At 41.5% G+C, this 25,759-nt stretch overlaps 2 protein-coding genes and 1 non-coding gene across 7 annotated transcripts in view; 1 reads left to right on the top strand and 2 right to left on the bottom strand.

The window, feature by feature from the left end:
• Positions 1 to 16,714, top strand: part of LOC123505354 (A disintegrin and metalloproteinase with thrombospondin motifs adt-2-like) — a 30,582-nt gene extending 13,868 nt beyond the window's left edge. The window contains exons 12-23 of the mRNA XM_045256572.1: positions 789 to 895; positions 4,942 to 5,084; positions 5,630 to 5,859; positions 6,006 to 6,166; positions 11,584 to 11,717; positions 11,920 to 12,125; positions 13,055 to 13,160; positions 13,709 to 13,823; positions 14,015 to 14,175; positions 14,331 to 14,568; positions 15,408 to 15,659; positions 15,938 to 16,714. Coding sequence (XP_045112507.1) covers positions 789 to 895; positions 4,942 to 5,084; positions 5,630 to 5,859; positions 6,006 to 6,166; positions 11,584 to 11,717; positions 11,920 to 12,125; positions 13,055 to 13,160; positions 13,709 to 13,823; positions 14,015 to 14,175; positions 14,331 to 14,568; positions 15,408 to 15,659; positions 15,938 to 16,155 — 2,071 coding nt within the window. The 3' untranslated portion in view covers positions 16,156 to 16,714. The remainder of the gene's footprint in view (positions 1 to 788; positions 896 to 4,941; positions 5,085 to 5,629; positions 5,860 to 6,005; positions 6,167 to 11,583; positions 11,718 to 11,919; positions 12,126 to 13,054; positions 13,161 to 13,708; positions 13,824 to 14,014; positions 14,176 to 14,330; positions 14,569 to 15,407; positions 15,660 to 15,937) is intronic.
• The window catches only part of LOC123505637, a 34,990-nt gene continuing 15,051 nt past the window's right edge, over positions 5,821 to 25,759 (bottom strand). The window contains exons 2-4 of one of the 5 annotated variants that reach the window (XR_006675220.1): positions 19,631 to 19,905; positions 16,875 to 17,672; positions 5,821 to 5,843 (exon numbers count right to left, since the gene is read on the bottom strand). Coding sequence is in view for 2 of the 5 variants with exons in the window: in XM_045257220.1 (XP_045113155.1) it covers positions 17,195 to 17,672; positions 19,631 to 19,905 (753 nt within the window). In the remaining 3 variants the exon portion in view is untranslated. Of the gene's footprint in view, positions 5,844 to 16,209; positions 16,348 to 16,724; positions 17,673 to 19,630; positions 19,906 to 21,135; positions 21,687 to 25,759 lie in introns of those variants that run through there. The other 4 variants (XR_006675219.1, XR_006675221.1, XM_045257220.1 and 1 more) reach the window with 4 other exon arrangements.
• Trnaa-cgc lies at positions 19,333 to 19,404 on the bottom strand. Its single transcript has one exon. It is a non-coding gene; the product is annotated as a tRNA-Ala (tRNA).

The raw sequence follows: 25,759 nt of genomic DNA on the forward strand, positions 1-25,759 counted from the left end.
CACACACACACACACACACACACACACACACACACACACACACACATAAACAAAAAAGCAAACATACACACACACAAACACACACACACAAATAAACAAAAAAGCACACACACACACACACACACACACACACACACACACACACACACACACACGGTAGCTCAGTGGTTAGAGCGCTGGCTTCACAAACCAGAGGACCGGGGTTCGATTCCCCGGCCGAGTGGAGATATTTGGGTGTGTCTCCTTTCACGTGTAGCCCCTGTTCACCTAACAGTGAGTAGGTACGGGATGTAAATCGAGGAGTTGTGACCTTGTTGTCCCGGTGTGTGTTGTGTGCCTGGTCTCAGGCCTATCCGAAGATCGGAAATAATGAACTCTGAGCTCGTTCCGTAGGGTAACGTCTGGCTGTCTCGTCAGAGACTGCAGCAGATCAAACAGTGAAACACATACAAAATAGTTAGTTGTTTTCAAAAATCCTGTAATTAATTAGATTACACTTTTTGAATGTGAATGATATGAATAGTGACGCTGATAATGATGATGATTATTATTATTATATGTAATTTAGTACAACCAAACAACAGAAACAACGATAACTACTACTACTACTACCGTTATTATTACTACTACTACTACTATTACTACTACTACTACTACTACTACTACTACTATTACAAATACAATAATTACTCATAGTGCCACTCCATTCCCTCTCTTTCAACACCCCACCCTAACCAGTCTTTGTCTTCCCCTAACAAACGCTCCCTCCCTGGCCTCACCCGATACAGGTCCTCCCAGGCATCGTGTCTTATGGACGCTGCAGAGGCTGATGGTCCTCACCTAGACCACGATGCTGATTCCCTGCCCGGCCAGCGCTTCCCAGTCAACCAGCAATGTATGTATCGGGACTTAATGAAAATGACTGACAGATAGATAGATAGATAGATAGATAGATAGATAGATAGATAGATAGACAGACAAACAGATAGATAGATAAATATATAGATAGATAAACAGATAGACAGATAGAAAGACAGACAAACAGACAGACAGACAGATAGATAGATAGATAGATAGATAGATAGATAGATAGATAGATAGTCAGAAAGATAGATAGATAGACAAATAGATAAATAGATACATAGACAGATAGATAGACATAGGTAAAAAGATAAACATGGATATATCAACAGACAAACAGATAGAAAGAAGGCAGTAGATAAATAGACAGAGATAGATAAGCAGATTGACTGACTCACTTACTGACTGAGACTGACTGATTAATTGATTGACCGGATGAACAGAGACGCAGTCAGAGAACTTATATGGTGACATGTGATAAGAAGAGGCATTTGAGAGCAAGGTAAAGTTGAAGGAAAAGAGGACATCAAGGCGAGTGCCTGTCTAGCATACCTTGTAAGTGAGAGTTTGTGTAGTAGATGGCGGATGTGATGCAAATAATGGAACGTTTAGAAAGCATAATAATGTAGCTTATAGTGGGGAAAGGGAAGTAATTGTGGTAGATTGAATCAGCGGAATGACAATTTAGGAATGATGAAACAAGACAGGGACGGAAAACTAGATGGGAATGGCCCGAAATAGACGAGGAAGTGAAAGAGATGACTCGAGAAGAGTAAGAGAAGAGGTATTTGTTCTTCAGTTAAATCATAGAAATTGATAATGATACGGAAGAGAATGAAATAGAGAGGAACAAAAAATAAGGAAAAAAAGAAGATTAGAAAGAGGAAGACAGCAAGAACACAGAAAAAAAATGAGGGTGATGATCAGAAGGAGAAAAGAAAGAAGACGAACAGAGAGGAAAAATGGCGACGATGATTAGAAAGAGGAAGGAAGGAAGAGGAGCTAGAAGATAATGCGGACAATGACCAGGAAAAAAGAATAAGGAAGAGGAAGAGGTGTTGGAAAAAAATGAAGATGCAGAAGACAGACACAACCATTGAGAGTGAGGACAAAATAATACACTAGAAAGAGCGTAATTTTAGTAGTTACAGGAAGAGATGGGGTTGTAGGTGGGGAGAGAGTCATTGGTAACAGTGGGGAAGGGAAGGGAAAGGGAAGGAGGATTGGTGAGAGGAAAAGCGTATGATTGTGTGGGGATAGGACGAGCTGGCTTAGTAAGAGAACGGAAGTGGTGGACGTTAGAATGAATTCCGTGCATGTTGTGCCCGTTAAGTCACTGAAACTTGACTTTTTCTCATTTCTCTTAAGATATAAGGTCAGTGTCATTACGCAGCTCATTGTCTCTTGCGGTGTAGTAAATTGTAGATTTCATTCAGAAATTCGTAAGTCTACATGTTTCTTGCGTATTAAGAGTGAAAATGTAAAATCATTACTGACAATCTTCCAGTTGATATGGCACTCAAATTTTACTTTGTATCCAATATCATGTCGTTACCGAAGCGTTTATAAGTTTATAGAATAGTGAATTAAATGTTTTATCATTCTTATAAAAAGTACGGTGAACATTAGTACTTTTAAACGTTAAGTTATCACTAACTGGCAGAACGAGAAAATCCGATGACAATGAAGTGAAAACAAACGTTAGGAGCCATAAATACAATACTCGGCTTGCTTTTGAATGCAACATTAGGAGTTTGCAAGAGCCGTCAATGAAGTTTAGCAATGAAAACACTACTGTAGGAAATTTGGGAGAAATCACAGATAATACTAAACGAAAAAATCACTTTTAAAAGAAAAAAAATTCTAAAGGAAGAAGGAAATTAATGAAGAAAGCACAAAAAAGCATACGACACTGCAAAAAGAGAAGACCCCAGTTAATGTGGTCAGAAGTACGCCAGAAAAGACAAAACTCCAGACTAAACAAATCAATTAAACTGAAAAAAAAGCGCAATACTTGGTTCCCTCGGCTTCAACTTACAACACAATAAGAAAATGAGACTGAAAAAACACCATTTGACCTTCTGAAAAGCACACAAGGCATTCCTGAAACCAACAGTGACAGACCCTGAAAACCTAAACCACACACACACACACACACACACACACACACACACACACACACACACACACACACACACACAAACACACTCACATCCCGCCCCTCCACCACACTAACACACGAAGGACAAAACGCACACGCACACACGAACACACTATCATGTATGCATATAATATACCATAATGTAGGAAGAGGATGAGGGGAGAGTAAAAATGGTGAATAATACACACAATGAGAGAAAACAGGAAGAGTAAAGGACAAATTGAGTGGCAATTTGCATATTTCAGGGAGTGTTCCTGTAACACCTTTCTCTCTCTCTCTCTCTCTCTCTCTCTCTCTCTCTCTCTCTCTCTCTCTCTCTCATACCTCTGCACGCGTGTACATAAATAAGGTAAGAATATAAATAAGCAAGAAAGAATTAATAAAATAAATGAAAAAAAAGAAAACGGTAAAAGTTAAAAAAGAACAAGGAAAATACAAAACAAGAGCAAACGAACAAGAAAAGAATAAAATAAAATGAAATGTTAAATATAGACAGAAAGAATGACATGAGGCAGAGAGAGAGAGAGAGAGAGAGAGAGAGAGAGAGAGAGAGAGAGAGGGGGATAGCCCAGATAAAAACCTCAGCGTGGATAAAGGCATTCGGTAGTTAGGGTCGTTTACCTGCGTGCTCATTAACCTGATTGTTTCCGGGGACAGTAAGTGAGAGAGAGAGAGAGAGAGAGAGAGAGAGAGAGAGAGAGAGAGAGAGAGAGAGAGAGAGAGAGAGGAACAAATATACCCTTGGCGAGGAAAAAGAAAGGAAAAGTAGAGCAGGAATGTGGAGATAAGTACCAGGGAGGGAGGAAATGAGAAATGGAGGAAACTTGGACGGGAAAATGAATGAGAAAAGTGGAAAGATTTGCCAGGAAGGGAGGGAAATTTTAAGGAGATTAGGAGGAAACGAGGAGGAAACAGGTGGGAAATAAAGAATGGAGTTGAGGAAAGATGGAAGAGATAAGAGGGAGAATAGAAGGAAGAGAGAAGTGAGTGAAGGAGAAACTGTAGCGGATATAAGCTGAAGTAGAAAGAATGGAAGGAAACGGAGAAGAGGAGGAGGGAAAAGAGAAAGAGGGCGGGGATGAGGAAGAAAAGAAGGTGAAAAGGGAAATTTGTACCAGGTAAAAGGAAAGGCATGAAGAGAAAAATATACTAGATAAAAGGGAAATAGAAAAAGTGGAAAAAGAGAAAGAAGAAAAGGGGAAGGATTATGGACTAAATAAGGAAGAATACCAGATAAAATGAAGATATAGGAAGGAAGAAAAGAGAAAAAGTAAAAAAAATTAAAAGGTAGAAGGGGAAGAGGAAGAGGTGTTATTGGGAAAAGAGGGATCATAAAATATTGAAATTGAAGGTAGCATGCATTATTTTCATGGTTCCTGTGCTATATTTATGGGTTTTGTGCATACAGGTGTGTGTTGGGGTGGGCGGGGGACATGTACAAGGGACGGGGGGTGAGGGAAAATGGGTGTGGGAGCGAGGGAAGTGAGAGAGTGTGCTTGGGCGTGAGGAGAGAGAGGAGAGGGAAGCCAATGCGAGGAGAGACAAAAAATAAACCATGGGCGAGAAATGCCATGGTAATAAAGTGTTGATGTGGGCGTAGGTAGCGTAACGGAGAGAGAGAGAGAGAGAGAGAGAGAGAGAGAGAGAGAGAGAGAGAGAGAGAGAGAGAGAGACGGATTAAACCACGACCACATTAAAAATGTTCTAGTTTATCATTCTTTAACTCTGTCCCATAAGTTGCCATTCCGTAACTTTATTTGCCTCCCGAGGTTGTTAGACTATAACTATAGCAGTCTTTTTGGTTGCTATCTATAACTCTTCGTCTTTTAGTTTGCCACTGTGTAACTCTGACCGCTTATAGTTTGTCATTCACTAAGTTTTTACCTCCAAAGTTGCCAATCCATAAATCTGTCCTGTAGGCATGCTGAAACACGGAGTGGGGAGCTACCACGCGTCCACCCAGAAACTAGAGGACATCTGCGAGGACCTGCACTGCCGTCGCGACCATTATACCTGGACCTCCCACCCGGCCCTGGAAGGCACTACCTGCGGACATCGACAGGTGACTTTATGGCACATTTTGACATTCAGTGTAAATGAATGTCCACCTTTTAATGTACTGTGTTATTGTTGGTTTTGTTGTTTTTAATTTTTCGAGCTTACTCTTTCATCTACAGAATGTTGATTCAGTTCTATTCCATAGGATTTCGCATCTCCATAACAAAATAGACCCCTTTTTTTATCATTGATTAATTTTAGGAAGAGGAAAGTTCATTGATTTTTTTTTTTGTCTTCTCTTGAAGTCTCCAGTCAAATAAATAAACAAATAAGAAAGAAAACAAATAAATAAAAGACTATGAATTTCAGTTAATCACATATTTCTTTAACGGGTTATTCAATAAAGCTATAACATTAACTTTGATTTCCAATTTGAGTAGCTTGCAACTAAAATTGATCTCAATTTTGGCAGTTCCGAGCGTCTTACAACTTCATTCATGACACCATTCAATTCACAATCATCACTATTTCTACATCAACAACCGCTTTCTTCCACTTCTGCGGCAGTAAGTCACGCATCGCTCTTGACCCTCACATTCCTTTTTACAGTGGTGCCGCCGAGGGAAGTGCGTGGAGGACAGCAACGCTCCTGGTCTCTCGCAGGAGTTACTCATGTCCTCGTCCTCCTCCAACAATGGCCTTGGGTCCGGGGATCGTGGCGGGGGAGCGGGAGGGGAGTGGGGGCCGTGGTCTGAGTGTCGGTCATCTTGCCTTTACGGCGTCGATGGAGCCTTGTCCTCTGGGAGTTCCGGTCTAGCGTTGTCTGAAAGGCGATGCAGGTGAGAGTTTCTTCTCTCTCTCTCTCTCTCTCTCTCTCTCTCTCTCTCATGATAACTGTGAATACGCTTCAATACACTTTTTACCGTTATTTCTACCCATTGGGCTTCATCGTACACACACACTCTCTTTCCCTCTCTCTCGTCAGAACCTGCCGGGAGGAGTACCGCTACAGGCTGTGTTCGGCCGTCGAGGAGTGCGGAACGGGACAGCGAAGAACAGTGCAGGACTTCGCCCATGACATCTGTCAGAGACGCTCTCGATCCATGCCTCTCCTAACGGGCTTGGCGAAGCGAGTGCCGCTGAGAGGTGGGTGTGCCGCTGCCGTGGAACAGGGAATGACTTAGGAAGAAGAAATACTCGTAGACTCTTGCATGAGAAAGGGATGAGCAGTAGCTCATACAATGATCTTAACTACTCTTTCATAGAGAGATACTTATTTTGTATGCAAGAGAGAAACAGCCAAGTGCAAAAAAAAAAAAAAAATAAATAAATAAATAAAAAAATTTAAGAAAAGGCCCTCTTGAACTGCAAGTTCCCTAAACGATTGGTAAAGAGTTATCCAGAAGTGAGGGACAAATGTCTTGAAACCTCCCTCTTAAAAGAAATCAAGTCATAAGAAAATAAATAAACAGAAGCAGGAAGGGAGTCCCAAACTTTACTAGAGAAAGATATGAATAATTGAGAATACTGGTTAACTCTTGTATTAGACAGCTGGACAGAACAGACATGAGAGGAAGAGGAAAGCCTTGTGCAGCGATGCCGCAGGAGGAGGGGAGGCATGCAGTTAGCATGATCACTAGAACAGTTAGCATGAAAATACGGATAAAAGATAGAAAGAGATGCAACATTTCGACGGTGAGAAAGAGGTAGAAGACAATCGGTCAGAGGAAGGGAGCTGATGAGACGAAAAGCTTTTGATTCCACCTTGTTTAATCAAACTATGTGAGTGGAAACCTCCCAAACATGCGAAGAGTACTCCATACAAGGACGGACAAAGTCCTTATACAGAGTTAGCAGTCGGAGAGGCGAGAAAAACTGGCAGAGACGCCTCAGAACGCCTAACTTCATAGAAGCTGTTTTAGCAAGAGATGAGATGTGGAGTTTCCAGTTAAGATTATAAGTGAAGGAAAGACAGAGGATATGCAGTGAAGAAGAGGGAGACAGTCGAGTGTCATTGAGGAAGAGGGGATAGTTTTCTGGAAGATTGTGTCGAGTTGATAGATGGAGGAATTGAGTTTTTGAGGCATCAAACATTACTAAGTTTTCTCTGCCTCAATCAGAAATCTTAGAAAGATCGGAAGTCAGGCGTTCTGTGGCGTCTCTGCGTGATCTGTTGACTTCTTGAAGGACGTGAAAAGATGTAGGGTGGTATCATCAGCATAGGAGTGGATAGGGCAAGAAGTTTGGTTAAGATCATTAATGAATAATAGAGAGTGGGTGACAGGACAGAACCCTGAGGAACACCACTATTAATAGATTTAGGAGAAGAACAGTGGCCATCTACCACAGCAGCAATAGAACGGTCGGAAAGGAAACTTGAGATAAAGTTGCAGAGAGAAGGATAGAAACCGTAGGAGGGCAGTTTTGAAATCAAAGCTTTGTGCCAGACTCTATCAAAAGCTTTTGATATGTCTAACGTGACAGCAAAAGTTTCACCGAAATCTCTAAAAGAGGATGACCAAGACTCAGTAAGGAAAGCCAGAAGATCACCAGTAGAGCGACCTTGACGGAAGCCATACTGGCGATCAGATAGAAGATTGTGAAGTGACAGATGTTTAAGAATCTTCCTATTCAGGATAGATTCAAAACTTTAGACAAGCAAGAGATTAGAGCTATAGAACGGTAGTTTGAGTGATTAGAGCGGTCACCCTTTTTAGGAACAGGCTGAATGTAGGCAAACTTCCAGCAAGAAGGAAAGGTAGAAGTCGATAGACAAAGTTGAAAGAGTTTGGCCAGGCAAGGTGTAAGCACGGAAGCACAGTTTTTGAGAACAATAGGAGGGACCCCATCAGGTCCATAAGCCTTCCGAGGGTTTAGGCCAGCGAGGGCATGGAAAACATCATTACGAAGAATTTTGATTAAAGGCATGAAATAGTCAGAGGAAGGAGGAGAGGGAGGAACAAACCCAGAATCATCCAAGGTGGAGTTGTTAGCAAAGGTTTGAGAGAAGAGTTCAGCTTTAGAGACAGAAGAGATGGCAGTGGTGCCATCAAGATGAAATAAAGGAGGAAAAGATGAAGTAAAGTTATTGGAGATGCTTTTGGCCAGATGCCAGAAGTCACGAGGGGAGTTTGAGCTTGAAAGATTTTGACATTCCCTATTTATTAAGGAGTGTTTGGCAAGTTGAAGAACAGACTTGGCATGATTCCGGACAGAAATATTAAGTGCATGAGGTTCAGGAGATGGAAGACTCAAATACCTTTTGTGGGCAACCTCTCTATCATGTATAGCACGAGAAGAGGCTGTGTTTGGAAGGTTTTGGTTGAGAAAAACAATAAGGAATGTACGCCTCCATGTGAGACACTATCATCTCTGTTATGCTTTCGACACATAGAGATGGGTCTCTGACACAGAAACAGTAATCATACCAGAGAAATTCACCATAATACCTCCTCAAGTCATCCCAACTGGCAGAGGCAAAACGCCAGAGGCACCTTCATTTTCGGGAATCCTGAGGAGAAATTGGGGAAATAGAGCTAGATACAGAAATGAGATTGTGATCGGAGGAGACCAACGAAGAAGATAGGGTAACAGCATTAGCAGAAAGATTTGAGTTAAGGAAAAAATCAAGAATGTTGGGCGCATCTCTAAGACGGTCAGGAATGCGAGTAGGGTGTTGCACCAGTTGCTCTAGGTCATGGAGAAAAGTAAAGTTGAAGGCTAGTTCATCAGGATGGTCAGTGAAGGGAGAGGAAAGCCAAAGCCGGTGGTGAACATTGAAATCTCCAAAGATGGAGATCTCCACGAAAGGATAGAGGGACAGAATGTTCTCCACTTTGGAAGCTAAATAATCAAAGAACTTAATAATATCAAAGGAGTTATGGGAGAGATAGACAACACAGATAAATTTAGTTAGAGAGTGAATAATGACTCAAAGCCAGATGGTGGAAAACTTAGAAGACTTGAGAGCGTGGACACAAGAGCAACATCCAGCTATAGAACGAAAATGAGAGTAGAGAAAGTAGGAGGGAACAGAGAAGGGGTCAGTTGCCTCAGACAACTATGCTTCGGTGAGGAAATGAAGATGAGGTTTAGTAGAAAAGAGGTGCTGTTCTACAGATTGAAAATTAGATCTAGGTCCACGAATGTTGCAGAAGCTAATGAAAAAAGTGTTGAGGGAGTTGTCAAGACATTTTGAGTCGCCGCCGAGGGAGCAGTCCGACCTAAGGACGCTTTTGGTCCCCTCCCCAGAATGGGACTCCGAGGCTGGATTTGGAGTCGCCATTTATAAATTTCGAATCTTAAATGAAGTGTGTGTGTGTGTGTGTTAGGTACATGTAGTTTTGTGTGAAGAAGGAGAGTTGTCTTTAGAGGGCAGGCTGTGACTGTCCCCCTGAGTTGTGAGGCACTAAGGGAAACGTCCAGCGAGATCACAACTAGCTTTAAACAACACCCCCTGAACTAGTGCTATTAGACATCGCTGGAAATAAATCACTGTTTCAGTAGGTGTCTACTACCTTCTACATATATATATATATATATATATATATATATATATATATATATATATATATATATATATATATATATATATATATATATATATATATATATATATATATATATATATATATATATATATATATATATATATATATATATATATATATATACCATTCATCTTTTTAAAATGTTGCGTACATTATCCCATGGATTTCAACCCATTACGTTTCCCAGACTTAACTCTTCTTTTACAGCCAACCCATTAATTCCCACTGTTCCATACATTCCACCATCTTTCTACTTTTTTTTCACTTTACCTTATCACTCCCCTAGCTTAATTTTTCCTTGAACGTACTTTCTGAGGTTATCATCCATCAATTAATTTCGCCAGTACCCATTTTTTTTTTATCCATATTGAAATACTTAATGTCTCTCTTCCCCCACGGCTCCTACTGTACTTAGGGGTCACTTCTTTCTGATAGTAGGCCTGGAAGCAACGCCACCTACAGTAGATAGGTTTCGTCTTATGGCTCAGGCACTCACCTTTAATTCCTACCAAGGGGAGCCTACCAGTGATGTCGTTCGTACCTGTCTATCATCGAGTGCAAGGCATTTTTAAAGGAGGAACCAAGGGCTATTACGGCATTTCCTGCATTTCAGATAAAGGATATGTTATGTCACTGAGGGAAAAGTTTTTCTAAGGAAGGAATAGGACTCACATTTATGTTGTGCTTAGCGTCTCATATGCATTACAGGTGGAGCATTAGAACTCACATTTATGTTGTGCTTAGCGTCTCATATGCATTACAGGTGGAGCATTTGTAATATTTTAAGACATAACAATATATCAAATTAAAACTACCACTAATCCTGAGCTGTTTTCTGGCTATCATATTCCACAAGCATGGTCATCGTTTTATTTTGTTTGATGTCCGCTTAATTAAGCTTCGGGGTACCCTTCTGGGGAGAGGACCAGAAATGTCCTTAGGTCGGACTGCTCTCCCGGTAGCGACCGAAGATATCTTGACACCTCCCTCAACTTTTTCTTCATTAACTTCTGCAACATTCGCGGTCTTAGATCTAATTTTCAATCTGTAGAGCACCAGCTAACTTCTACTAAACCTCATTTTTTTCCCTCACCGACACACAATTGTTTAAGGCAACTGATAGTAGCCCCTTCTCTTTTCATTCCTACTTTCCCTATCCTCATTTTCGTTCTGAAGCTGGATGTTGTGTCTATATGCCCAAAGACTTAACTTGCTGTAGTGCTCACGCTCTCGAATCTTTCGAGTTTTCTACCATCTAGCTTCGATTCAATAGTCATTCTCTAACTAGATTTATCTGTGTTGCCTATCTCTTCCATAACTCCTCTGACTATAATAAATTCTTTGACTATTTAACTTCCAAAGTGGAGCACATTCTGTCCCTCTGTTCTTTCGAGGAGATCTTCATCCCTGGAGATTTCAATGTTCACCACCAGCTTTGGCTTTCCTCTCCTTCACTGACCATCCTGGTGAATTAGCCTTTAACTTTGCTATCCTCCATGACTTAGAGCACCTCGAGCAACACCCTACTCGTATTCATGGCCGTATTAAGAGATACGCTCAACATTCTTGATATTTTCCTTACCTCTAATCCTTCTGCTTATGCTGTTATCCTATCTTCTCTGTTGGGCCGCTCCAATTACAATCTCATTTCTGTATCTTATCTTATTTCTCCAATCCCTCCTCAGGATCCCCCAAAGCGGAGAAGCCTTTGGCGTTTTGCATTTTTTTTATTTTTCTTTATTTATACTATGTGGGCTTTTCGAGGGAATTTATGGGCTAAAAGGGGATACTTTTTGGGCTACCTCCTATCTCAAAACCCACCCACTAGGAAACCCTTGCCCGGAGTGAGGAAGCCCAATCTACACTCGTTTGCCAGTTGGGGGACCTAAGGATGTATATATATATATATATATATATATATATATATATATATATATATATATATATATATATATATATATATATATATATATATATATATATATATATACCTTCACCCTGCTGCGCCCTCAGGCCCAACACAGTGCGAGGTGGAGTGCGAGACGATGGGCCACGGGGTGCAGTCGTCTGACAGGAGTTTCCCCGACGGTACTGTATGCCAGTCTGCCTCAAACTTTCCTGCCTTCTGCGTTGCCGGCGTGTGCACGGTGAGTGATTTCTGGCAGTTTGTCTACCTCTGTCTATCTGTCTGTTTGTCCCTCTCTTTGTTCACTTTCTTCTTTCTTTTTTTTCCATCTTTTTTTTTGTTATAAAGCTTCTTTTATATTTGTTCTACTTGTTCCAGTTTTATTCAAACTTTTCTGTTTATCTATGCCTGTCTCTCAAACACACCTGCTTCCCCATTGTCAGGAGTTCCGCTGTGAGCCAGACGCTCTTTATGGTGCTGATCCCGTCACGTGCCGGCCGGACATGGGCGCCCCGGACCCATACCGTCCCCTAGGTCCCAACCCACGCCCACCCGCCTTCACTACCACTCGTCATCCGGCCACCTCTACTTTCGCCTCGGGAGACCGCCAGTGGGGTGCCTGGAGACCTGCTTCCAACTGCCGCTTCAGGTGACCAGTGCCATCAGCAGATGTTTTAGAGGTTCTCGGGGCGTCGCTGAGGGAGGAATGGGAGCAATGGATGTCTGATCTCCCGACAAGAGGGCGGATGATGAAGTGAATGTTGATGTATTGTGTCTTTTGCGGTGATAAATTTTTCCTTTCCACCTGTAGTGCTTTTCTCTCTAACCCCGTAGCATGCTTTCTCCTTACGTGGTGGTCTACACTCTCCAACACTATCTAACTGTAGCTACTATAACTAATCGGTCTCGTAGGAGCCAATGGGTCTGCTGCGGTATATAGTCTTCCGGAGTTCCTTTGTGGTGCTTTTATATTCTCCAACGTAGTCCAACCAATGAATATTTTTCCTACTATACACAGTGTAGCTTATCACAAACAACCTTGTAAGTGTCAACATGTCTGCTGCGGTAAGGTCTTCCTATGATCTTTGTCTTGCTTTAATTTCTCCCATCTTAGATGTTAGGGAAATTTTTGTTCTAACTTTACATTATTTAGCTTATCACAAATAACCTCGCAAGGATCAACGCGTCATGCTGCCATCTGATCTTATGAGTTTCTTTGTGTGCCCTTCATCTCTTTTTATGTAATGAGGGAGTTTTTTTCTTTTCTTGTTTCTTCTCCTTAGGTGTTGGAAACTAAGACACTCATAGAATTTATACACTGGGACTCGTTTTCTCTGGTGTGAACTCAGGTCTTCCATCTAACACTTGTATAGTCACTGTGGTGTTTCCCCTTCCTCTATTCCACAAGTGCATCGCAAATATTACAAACAATATCATGAAGATCAATAATTTTACTTTTGCTTGTTTTCTCTCGTCCATTCGTCGCACTTCTAAAACACCTAGTTATTCCCATTGTTCTTCTCTCCTCCTCTCCTTCTGTAACACCTACATAAATCTGCTGTCCTCCCCTCCTACTAGCTGCCTCACGCCGGCCATGGGCATCCAGTTGGTGAGTCGCAAGTGTCTGGGCAGAGGCTGCTACGGAGTAAATAGAAACATCCAAGTATGCTCCCCCGGCAGACAGGTGAGTCACGTTCCATCATGCCCAGTTTCTGTCTGTTCTCGTCTTGCTCTACTTGAGTGTATTTTTGTGTTGTCAATATTGTTTTATAAAAGGTTTAATTTTCATTTTAATCAGCACTTATTTTTCTATCTTTCTTGTATCTAAAACAATACTTTTATTGCAACTTGATTGATTTTCTATTAAGTTCTTATACAGTTCTTCGTATAACACGCGTTTGTGTTAATTTGGCTCTGTCTTAAGTTTTATATAGCTCATTGCTCCATTAAGCTTGCACCAGACTGAATATCAAATCGTGAAAGATTTTTGTATCACTGATAATATTTTAACACTACGTCTAATGCACGAATATAAACTTGAGGTATGTAGACTACATGGTAAACTAGATTTATTATTAACGGATTTTTTCCCTATCTGTGCCTGTTTTCTAAATTTGACTGTCTACCAGCTTTAGTATTAGTACCCTTCCCTCACTCCCAATTGCTTATCTATCTGCTGTGACTTATCCCTCCACTCCTGCGATCATAAAGTCCTTCCCAAAATTCCTACAGCATGACTGTGACAGGATGCAAACACCCTTTGAGTACGCGAGCGATGTGTGCCGTCGTTTCAAGGCCAGTGTCAGTAAACTTTCAGGAGTGGGCATGCAGTTGGCCAGCACGCAAGGTGAAGTATACAGACACATGACGCACATCCTTCCTTCTCAAAAGATATTGGTGCTATAGTACGAATTTGTATTGAAATTAACATAAATACAAATCCCCAAATAATAACACGAAAATAGTTGCCAAAGTGATGAACTGTGTTTGTTATTTTCGTATCTCGCAGTCTAATTTTTGCTGAACTTTGACTTGCAGATGATCCCGATCGGTCGTGTACGGTTGCCTGCCAGGACGCCGAGCTCGACTATCGTTTCTATCGTGTCAAGGGGCGGGACGGGTGGTTCCCCTTCGGCACAGAGTGTACTCGGGAACAGCAAGGGGCGCAGCGCTCCTACTGCCTCAACGGGCGGTGCCTTGTGAGCGTCTCTGACTTGTGTGACGAAATGACGAGAGAGAGAGAGAGAGAGAGAGAGAGAGAGAGAGAGAGAGAGAGAGAGAGAGAGAGAGAGAGATTCAGTTGTAGTTAATTATCAATATCGGTTAATCAATCATTTCCTTTCCTCATTTGTAGGATTTCTCAGATGAGGGCACGCCTCTGCGGAACACCATCTACACAGAGTATGAGAAGGGCCGCGCCCTAGACCTGGAGCCCATCGAGCGCGCCTCTCCCTTGGAGTTCCAGCGACGGGAGCCCTACGCCTCCCCATGGCGGCGGGCACGCCGCGACGTGACTTCCTCCTCCCACGCCATTGCCAGCACCCTCAGTGACCGCCAGCTGCTAAGTCTCGTCGACCAGATCAATCAAACAAGTAAGTCTCTCTCTCTCTCTCTCTCTCTCTCTCTCTCTCTCTCTCTCTCATCATTTTTCTGATATTCTTATAATTATTATTATTATCACATTAAACTAAAATACACTATAGCTCTAGCTGATTAATGAGGTGAGCCAGTATGCCTATCTATGCACCATTATATAAAAAGTAACAGAAATATAACCTTGTTGGCAGGTAATGAAATACCCCACTTATAACTGTACAAGATGCTATCAAATGTGACCCTCTTTTACTATCTCTTCTTTGATAGCCATTGCATTGCCTTATCGAGCCCCATATCAACCTGTGTTCCACATGACTTGAGACACTTGTTATCTTAGCTATTTCATCTCCAGCTCTTTTCCTCTATATATCAGTTCATTGCCTGAATATGAATCGTCATAGTTTCCATTGGACATTATTGTCATGTACTTCTTGTTTCGTGTTTGGTTTCAAGCACGGAGTGCCAGGACGACCTAGGAAATAAAATAGCTTCTCTTTTGTTACTCATTTTTGGTTTTAAGGTGGCATTTGAGCTGGGTTTTATCTATTTACATACTGTTTTCTTGTTCATTTTGCCTTTGGTAGAACTCCCTGACATTTAAATATATATACAAATGACACTATTAGGCTGCTATAGCCTAGTTAACTTATAGTTTGTTTCTTTGAGCTTGCGTCTTCTTTATTTTATTAATGTTGTATCACCAAGGGGATATTCATGACTTCGCTTCCTCTCTTTGTAACTCATTTAATTCCTTCCTTGTTTCATAATCTTTCTTTCTCTTATGTCGTCTTGGTTTTTCAATCAGCCATTCATTCCACTTCTTCCATCCCTTCAGTAACATCGCGTGAGAGGGCAGTACGAACCGGCGAATCACTCTCCTCTATCGACCTTAAGAACCCACTCTTCGTCAACCAAATACCCCCAGACGCGCTTACCACTGGAGGGGAGGAGGAGGCCGAGGAGCGCATCCTCAACAGGAACAGGAAGGTCACCTCTCATACCCTGCATCCTTATAAGCCTGGAGCCTCGAGCGTGGAGTACCAATGGCGGGTGCATGTGTCTCCATGTTCGGTAACTTGCGGCAGAGGTGAGTGATGCATTTCTAGTTGTCCCGTCCGTTCTTGTTTCTTGCTCTCCCTCTTCCCATTAAGGGATACTCTCCAAGGGAGAAAAAAATCTATAAATTGAACAGGTTTTTTTTTTTTTCATGGATATCTTATCTATTGTCACGTGTAAATAACTGCTAGTGACTAATCAGCGGTTTATTATCACATTACATTACGCATTTTACTGTTCAATTCACAACTCAACGAAATCAAAATTTTTACCTCAGAGTCTCTTGTGCTATATGTATGTTTCCTGCAGGACTGGAGGAGGAAGCTGCTGTGTGCTTCGAGCTACCGTCAGAAGAGGCAGTGGAGGCGTGGCGTTGCTTCCCGACGCCAGCCCCAATTGCTGCAGGATTCAGGGCATGCTGGGGGACCAAGAGGACATGCTCAGCGACGCCCCCAAACGCCGCCTCCACCGTCATAGGCAGGTGGCTAATGACGGTGTTGCGCGGGGTGACGAATTCGCCGCCCTGACCACCGCCTGCATGTAGTTATAGACTTGGTTGCATTAAAGCTGTAGTAGGAACCCGAGAAGCACTCCTGAACCACTGGCACGGAACTGTTTGTATGTATGAACGCACAACGGGATGGCAGGATGGTGGATGGAGTATTTATACGCCGAACGTGGAGGGATATCTTCGTGTGGATGCACGTTGTAACCATTGCCTACAAGAGTTAGAGGCACTTGAATTGACAGTGCAGACAAACAAGTGACACAGAAAACAATTCAAAGGTATATAGTTATCAGATCAAACCTTGCGCTAAGTGAAGGAGGGCTTTCTACCAGGTGTATGTAAGTGTTCTTTGTCTTAAGAATAGTGAGGCCTTTTACAGGAGGCAGTTCATCTGTTTCCTCCTTGACGCCTCCTTCACGGTAGCTTTTCCCCTCTCCGCACTCCTGACCTCAAAGGGTGGTCTTGGTCTGCCTGGCGTTTCACATTTCATATCAGTATGTCCGTGACCATCACAATGATTCTCTCTCTCTCTCTCTCTCTCTCTCTCTCTCTCTCTCTCTCTCTCCAGTAATCACTAATAAACATGAATCACTGCCTATTAGTGTTTTATTTACCTTGCAGTTCAATAAGCTGTACACTAAATGGAAACACGTTACTACAAAACTTGTTATATTATGGCGATTCAGCGCTGCTTAAGAGACAGTAACACAAAACAAGCAAGGAAGCAAGGAAACTCACACACACCACACCAGACTCCCAGGAGACACAAGAAGTCCTCCCGCACTTCACAACAAGCTGGTTGCTGCACACTCTTGACTAGACGTCTCAGTGAGGTCGCCGACAAGCATCAATATACATGTAGCGCCACATAGTCAGCATCCTTCACAACCTAAAACAGGAGTCAGGTTATGAGAGCTTGACAGGGACGCAGCGTCGGCCATTTGCGTCACACTTTAATTTTGGAAAGTACAAGAAAAATAACCTCAAACGAAGAGAAAACTTACTAATACGAAAATACATCAAGGCCATCCAACATTTTGAGGACACAAATATGACAATTAAAAGAGAATTGTAGAAGTGCGCGGCTTGGGATTGGAGGGCATGGAGGGGGGTCCAAGGAAAAACATCGCCTGTCTTGGCACTCTGGTGCGGAATTGCTTAGGATTTGAACGGCTTTTGTGGTGAATTTGTTGAGTCACCATAGCCTTGGAGGTGTGGTGCGTGGCGTGGTATGGGGCGTGGAGGGAGACTTTGCTGCCTTTGAGAGGTATGTCCTCCGGGAATTGAGGAAAGGGCGGCAGGTGGGTTCTGGTGGTCAAACCGGCCCTGTCTGGATTAAAGTCAAAGAATCCAAAAACAGGGAAACCAGTAAAGTACGAATCGATGTCATAACCAAGGCTTGGGAAGTGGTTATGGGTGATATGTTCCACATGTGCAGCGGCGCCCACCTTGTCCACCGCACCGACAGTGTGGAGGAACACGGTAGGTTTGTTCGAGGGCGCTGGCACTGAGGGTCCAACCGGTGTCACTCCGATACTGCAAGGTACCAAAGAACTTGAATCAACAGTATAACAATAAGAATAATAATAATAGTAAATAATGTAGTAAAAATAACAACAACAATAGCAATGATAATAATAATAATAGTAAATAATGTAGTAAAAATAACAACAACAATAGCAATGATAATAATAATAATAATAATAATAATAATACTACTACTACTAATACTAATAATACTAATAATAATAATAATGACAATAATAATACTACTAATAATAGAAATAATAATAATAATAATAATAATAATAATAATAATAATAATAATAATAATAATAATAATAATAATAATAATAATAAAAAAGAAGAAGAAAAGAAGAAGAAGAATGATAATAATAATAATAATAATAATAATAATAAAAATAATAATAATAATAATAATAATAATAATAATAATAATAATAATAATAATAATAATAATAATAATAATAATAATAACAATAAGCAACAGCAACAACATCAAATTTGTACTGCAATGCGATAGATTAATTATTAGATAGGTATAATTTAACCCCTACAGTATCATGACGCATTTTTCATATTAATTCTGCAATTCTACTTATTGTTTGGTGATTTTATACAGATTCAGAAACTAATTTTGGAATTGAAATAGTAAAGACTCTGGTCATCAATCTTCTGACCTCCATAGACCATTCCAAATGTAAATAAAATTGTCGAATCATAACCAAAACTCAAGGTAAAAATAAGTCCTAGTAAAGTTGAAAATAAACTGTTATAGCTTGATAAATGGGTAAAAAAAAAAAAAAAAGTCATAGCCTTAATTCACTGAGTGTCAATATGTACACGTACGTACATACATCACTACACCATGAACTACAGGTAGACCACTGGCGGCGGTTATGGTCCCTGAGAACGCTGCAGATAACACAAGGATTGCTTCACCCCAACAACATATGGCATCCCATGACAGGTGACACCTACTGGTTTGATAGCTTACTTATTACTCAATCAACACACGGCCACCTCATGTGTCATGCTCGGCCACGCATATTCCAGATGATTGAGTGAAGTCCAAGGAATCCATCTCAAGGTTGTCACTACGCAGCACACTCCACACGAGCCACCTGTCTATATGTGACTTCTCGTTAGAATTTACTTAAAGAAATGGTTTCTGCCCTTGCATTCTCTCTCTCTCTCTCTCTCTCTCTCTGCATTTTTTTTATCTTCTCTTTCTCCCCTCAACTTTTCCCTCACATAAACACAAACAGCAAGACCTTCTTAAGCACTCATGGCATGTTTACTAATCTGTGGAATGTACTGTAATAGCTGCCTGCACAGGAGCATACCCCACGCAGCTTCCGGATGAGATTTCCTCTCCGCCATTGCCACACGATCCCGACAAGTCTCTAGTGATGCTACAGCCTCGGAACACTAGACAAGGTTTGGTTATTGTCTTCATTCTCCCATCACATGCAGTGTTGCGTATCTCCAATGCAATGGCGTTATCTTCCAAACAAGAAAATATAAAAACAAAGGAGCTCGATTTTCATATGCAAGACTTATGTTCACTTCGGTTATGCGAGAGTGAGAGAGAGATAGAGAATGAAGGCCGTGGCGGATCGAGAGCACTTTTCTCCCATCTTAATAAGAATTACTTCAAAAACAACTCACAACATGGAGGTGCCGGGGATTGAACCCGGGACTTCTCACATGCGAAGCGAGCACTCTACCTCTGAGTTACACCCCCACATACTGCTACAATCTATCAACAATAATAATACCTACGTATCTTACGACACACTCTCCACCATGAGAAACAAAATAATACCTAATGACAAAGTGTACTACAGCACTCTCTTATTGCACCACCCAAAAACAGCAGCATATAAGACAGACAGGCAGAGTATGGACGAGGTAAAGCTACATGGATACATGGTTCAGATACAAAGAGGAACAGAAATTAGAGGACCCACCTTGGTTTTCTGAAGGAGGATGATGCATGACGGTGTGGAGTCACGGTGTGCGAAGTACTGGGAAACCTAATGAACTTGGAGGGCAAGGCGTCCTTAATACGCAAACTGAAAGACTGGTGTGGGATATTGTTCTGCAACACATCATGATGGTCCTCAGAGAAGGTGTGGAGGTGAGCGTATGGGTCGTGCGTGATGAGGTCTTTGGGAAGAGACTTGAAAGAAATGACAGGCGGCAAGGGCGTGTCCGGTTGTAGCGCCGCTGCCGTCACTGCCATCTGGAAACAGAGTATACTCACCATTAATGGCAGTATGACCATGGTGTGTGTGTGTGTGTGTGTGTGTGTGTGTGTGTGTGTGTGTGTGTGATAAAACTAATAATAGTTTGCGTCATTCGTAGCGTTTTCTCTTGTGCACGTCCCAGAGCAATCAACCATCTGAGCACTGCACACAACACCTGCACTGCACTCTCCTATAATAACGTTTCATTATATGAATAGTCAGGTAAAAATAAATAAGTAAATAAATAAAATGAATGCATTAAATAGAAAAAAATAGTACTATGAGTCTATCAGCTGTTCAGTGCTTAATGACAGTTGTTTCCTTGAAGGTAAGAACACATAATTGTTAGTAATAAAGCAAAACAAGGTCATTCTACTCAACCACAGACCACATTTTTACCATAAATATTTCCAGGTCAATGTTAAACACTGTTCAGCATCGCTGACCACTTCAACATGAAATTCCACATAGCCGTAATAAAATAACCATACCTCTGTAAGCACGCGAAGAAATAAAACACGTTACCATTATGTTTTTATATCAAAGTAAACGAAATTTATAAGTTATTTCCCACATCATAATTCTTCTACAACACCGTCCATTAGTAATTTCCGATTGAAGTCTTATCTATCTAATTATTTGTTTTATTCAATCCTCAAATTATAAAAAAAAATGTCATTTGTAAACAAAACCACATTCATACAAAAAGTCAGCGTAGTAGTTGCATAATACAGAAAATAGAAAAAAATCCTGACGTAGCCTAACTGTCCAGTCATTGCATAATTCTTTCTTGTCTGAAGCACATTTCTACTTATAGTATTAAGGCCAGTTTCAGCAAAACTATAGAGATAACATTATAACATTTATAAAAAAATCATGAAACGCTAGCAACATCATATTATCACAAGCATCCTGTAACTATTTTATAAATCTTGCAACAAATGAAATTCTCTCTCTCTCTCTCTCTCTCTCTCTCTCTCTCTCCGTTCACCTTAATCACATGCCCCAACATGCCACCGCTGTCCACATCTACACGGACAGATGAAACATATCCACTGGTGTCGGCTTTGCTACTGTTTCCCCCTCTTCCTCCCTACAGGGTACTCTACCCCCATCGCCAGTATCCTCACGGCCGAACTTTACGCCATCCTCCTTGCCCTTGAATCTTCCTTCCATCACCCGTCATTCTCTTTTGCTGTCTTTTCAGACTCACTCAGTGCACTTACATCCCTGCAGTCACTCTCTGCTTCACATCCAGTTGCTGCCAAGATCCAGGAATGGCTGTTTCGCCTCTCAACAAGGTAAAAGTCCGTGCAGTTCTGTTGGGTTCCTGGCCACGTCGGCGTCCCAGGTAACGAACGTGCGGACTCCCTCGCTCGCTCTGCTGAGTGCTGCCCTAACCACCAGCAAGTTCCCGCATCCCATTCCCGCCGCCGACTGCTTCGCAGCCCTCACTTCCATGCTCCGAGACTTATGGCAGTGTTCATGGAACATGCAGAATGACAACAAACTCCATGCCATCAAGCCCACTGTCCTCCCGTGGCCTCTCTCCACCCACCGGAACTGGCGCTGGGAAACCGCCCTTGCTCGTCTCCGCCTGGGCCACACCGGTTTCACTCATGGACACTTCGTGCGCCGTGAACCTCCACCCGTCTGCCCGCGCTGCCACTGTGCTCTAAGTGTCTCACATATATTCCTGACTGCCCCAAGGAATATACAGAGTCTAGAATCCTTGGACTGCCCTGACACATACCCCCATCGTCGTGATGCATTTCCTTTCTTGGCCACCCTGCGACGCTCCCCAGTGCTCACTGATTTTCTGGGAGACTCTCCCACCTTTTCTGTCCCTAGAATAATGACCTTCCTTAACAGTCTTCATCTCTTCAATCAGATCTGAGTAAACACAACTATTCCTAGTGCCATATAGACTTTCAGGCTTGGTGCTGGTACCTTTTCAAAATTCAAATAAATTCTCTCTCTCTCTCTCTCTCTCTCTCTCTCTCTCTCTCTCTCTCTTGCTTGTATCATTCTTGCTTTCTTAGTGTGGTGAATGATTATAATCACAACATAACAACCATAATCCACCGCAAACATCTGAGTGACACGTTGAAAATATTCTGCAGTAGCATTAGCTACTTGTCAGGCGGAGACGCTGCTGCCATCTGTTGGTCAGTTATGTTGAAAGGGAAAGTTTCAAGATTTCTCTTTTACTAGTATTACTTAAAATGGAACAAAATCAATACAATGGAAACGCGTTACTAAGTGCTGCAGGCAGCCATTTTTTTTTTTTTTTATGTTATGGCCTATAGAGCCTGTAGGCATACTTAAAGAGTAATTATGTGGGAACCGCTGTTCAGCTTCCTCCCATTAGTGGCGCTGGCAGTTTCATTTATAGTGGTAACCGTATTACGCCTACATCACCACCCAAGCGCATCTTTGGTGTAACCACTTAGAACCTGGGTATCATGGTGACATGAAGATATACATATCTGGACCGTGGGTGACATGTAGGTAATTTTAAACCACTCGACAAATGGCATAGCTTCAAAACGGTATGTGGTGGGATTGAGCCTACGCGTGGACGTCTGCCCTGTCACACGCTCACCAGCTTATCCACTACGCCATCGCCTCCCTGGTTTGCTGATTGGTTGGTTACTTGGCGCGATTATATAAGAAACCAAAATATTAGCAAAAACTAATAAAGATACACTGCCATGGATGACAAGCATATGGATATTTCCTTAATTTCTCTCTCTCTCTCTCTCTCTGGGGGCTGGGTGGCGTAGTTGGTTAAAGCGGCTCGTGTTCGGGCCTCCGGTCTAGGCAGTTGAATCCTTGTCAAACCCGGTGGCCGGTGGGAGATGTAGCGTTCTCTCTTAAACTAACGTGTTGGTCTTGTTTGGCAACTGGTTTCTCGATATTCTTTCGGAAACTCGACCGACTTGCAATTTCAGTCGCATATTGGTACATGTGAACCAGCCTTTATGATGATGTAACAAGAAAATCACATGGTTAAAAAAGAAGCATGCAAGTAAAAAAAAAAAAAAAAAAAAAAAAACATCAGTAATTTGCTAACTCTGATTGAATAGAGAAAAACAGACAAACACACATACAGCACATCCCATCACCCACCTGTGAAGTCACGTCAAACTTTAATCATCATTCTGAGAGGCACCACAGACTCTGTGGGTGGAGAAGGTGCGTTACTGTACGCCACTGGACGCTACACACACACAACACAGCATCATACAGCCAGAACATCACCACATTCACCATTACTGTTATCACATCGTCACCTCACTTTCGTCGATTATAATGCAGATTCAAAGCCAACTCCTCGTGATTACTCCCACCTCGTCATGTTACGGTACCTCCCTAAACCGCTAGGAGTATTTTAGCCACCTGGCATGTCTGTAGGACGCGGAAAAACAGGTTGAGAAAGCGAAAGGTATGAGTTCACCTCCAGCGACAGTGTAAACTCAAATGGCCGAGTTGCATGTCACATGACGTGAAAAGCGTACAGTTTTACAAGTTCAGAGCTAAGAGAAGTTATATTCTAGCATTATCGCTCTCTCTTTCTTTTTATTTATTTACACCATGTGGGCTTTTCACGGGAATTTCTGGGCTAAAGGGGATACTACTTTTTAGGTTACCTCCTATCTCAAAGCCCACCCGTTAGGAAACCGTTGCCCCGAGTGAGGAAGCCCAACCTACACTCGGACCGTGGACAGGATTCGAACCCGTGTGCGTGGAGACCCCTCGGACCCTAAAGCACGCATGGTTCCACTGTACCACAGCGGCTCTCTCTCTCTCTCTCTCTCTCTCTATATATATATATATATATATATATATATATATATATATATATATATATATATATATATATATATATATATATATATATATATATATATATATATATATATATATATATTATGAGGGCACCGCATTATTTACCCTTTATTTTATTATTTGCGTGTCGTATGGCGGCCCCAGCCACGGCCCCCTGAAGAGACGGCCGCTCCAGTGGGGGTAGACGACGTCAAAAAAGTAGGTAGTGGGGGGACACTAGCTCGCGGTCAAGGCCTAAAGGCGTCGTCACACTAGCACTTTTTCCGTCGTCTCAGGCGATTTCCGTCGTCTTTTTACTCTTCCGTCAACTCTTTACGTCGTCTTGAGTCAGACGGAACGCATCGTTTTCGTCTAGCGCCAATTTTTAGTCAAAATAAGAACTATGGTTTCTAATCAACACTTTTATTAAAAGAAATATTTTTTTTGTTAAACGGAAAAATGTTATTATCATGGCATGAAATTTAAATGAGTTGGTGAATATATGTTTGTATACATATTTTTTTTTCTAGCCTAGCAATGAAAAGTTCCTCAGTTGTTTGTGTACATTTCCAGGAGTGTGCGAATGTGCGATGCTTTTGAATATTTCCAAGGCAACTTCCAAGTAGCTGGCCAAGATGAGCAGTGGACAAAACACACTGACGAATTTCTCATAGAGAGTATTAGAGGTCACCGTTGCCTTTGGGATCACAGAACAGCTGATTACATTATAAGGTGCAAAAAAGCCGCGGCTTGCTGGGGTGAATGAGGAGCCATGTTTGTTTACAATCGACAAGCGCGGCAAAGGCGGAAGCAAGCTTGTGTGTGACGGCCACCGTCTGCAAAAGTTGACAGTCGTCAGAAAATTGACGGAAAAAAAAGACGGAAAAGTGCTAGTGTGACGCCGCCTTAAGTAAACCTGGGTGTGTGAGGTCCGACCCTGAATTCCTTTCCTTTCTCGTCCTCCTCCCATACACTCTGTCTTTGTTGCCATTTTACTTATCTAATTAAATATTTAGAGAATAATACTGTAGGTGTAAGAAACATTTTTTTGTATTATTACGTACACAACTGCATAAAAGAAAGTCTCTCTCTCTCTCTCTCTCTCTCTCTCTCTCTCTCTCTCTCTCTGATGATGATGATAATAATAATAATAATAATAATAATAATAATAATAATAATAATAATAATGATAATAATAATACAACTGCGGGCCATAAGACGGCAGAACTTCATGCCTACAAAGCACAGCGTGTGGAGAGGCATTAATACCCCATAGAGAAGTGGTTGGAATTGTCCTTGTGGGCGGTTTTTCTCTATGGAGTATTAAGGCCTCGCCCTTTACACATAACGTATGCTATCTATAAATTCTACTTGGTTTGGTATAGGAGAAGGAGTTGCTAAGGAGGGAAGTTATACACTGTTGGCGACCTCTATAAGAACCTGAGTGTTGGGGCTGCTGTGAAATATAGTAGTGGGGACCCTGTGGAGCGTCATGCTCCCCGATAACCGTAACGTAACAAATTGGCGACCTAGCCAGGATAACATACTCCCCAGTGAGCAGCAGCAGTTAACCGTAGCTGTAATATATATATATATATATATATATATATATATATATATATATATATATATATATATATATATATATATATATATATATATATATATATATATATATATATATATATATATATATATATATATATATATATATATATATATATATATATATATATATATATATATATATATATATATATATATATATATATATATATATATCTCTCTCTCTCTCTCTCTCTCTCTCTCTCTCTCTCTCTCTCTCTCTCTATATATATATATATATATATATATATATATATATATATATATATATATATATATATATATATATATATATATATATATATAAGCACTCTCAAGTATGAAGAATGGGAGAACACACCTGCCCGCAGCCAGGGGTTGAGCTGACCGTGCTCAGCCGCCAGCCAATCATATAAATATAGCACGCGTTTTTAG

The sequence above is a fragment of the Portunus trituberculatus genome, chromosome 18 (assembly GCF_017591435.1).
Source record: "Portunus trituberculatus isolate SZX2019 chromosome 18, ASM1759143v1, whole genome shotgun sequence".
In the NCBI taxonomy this organism is placed as follows: Eukaryota; Metazoa; Arthropoda; class Malacostraca; order Decapoda; family Portunidae; genus Portunus; species Portunus trituberculatus.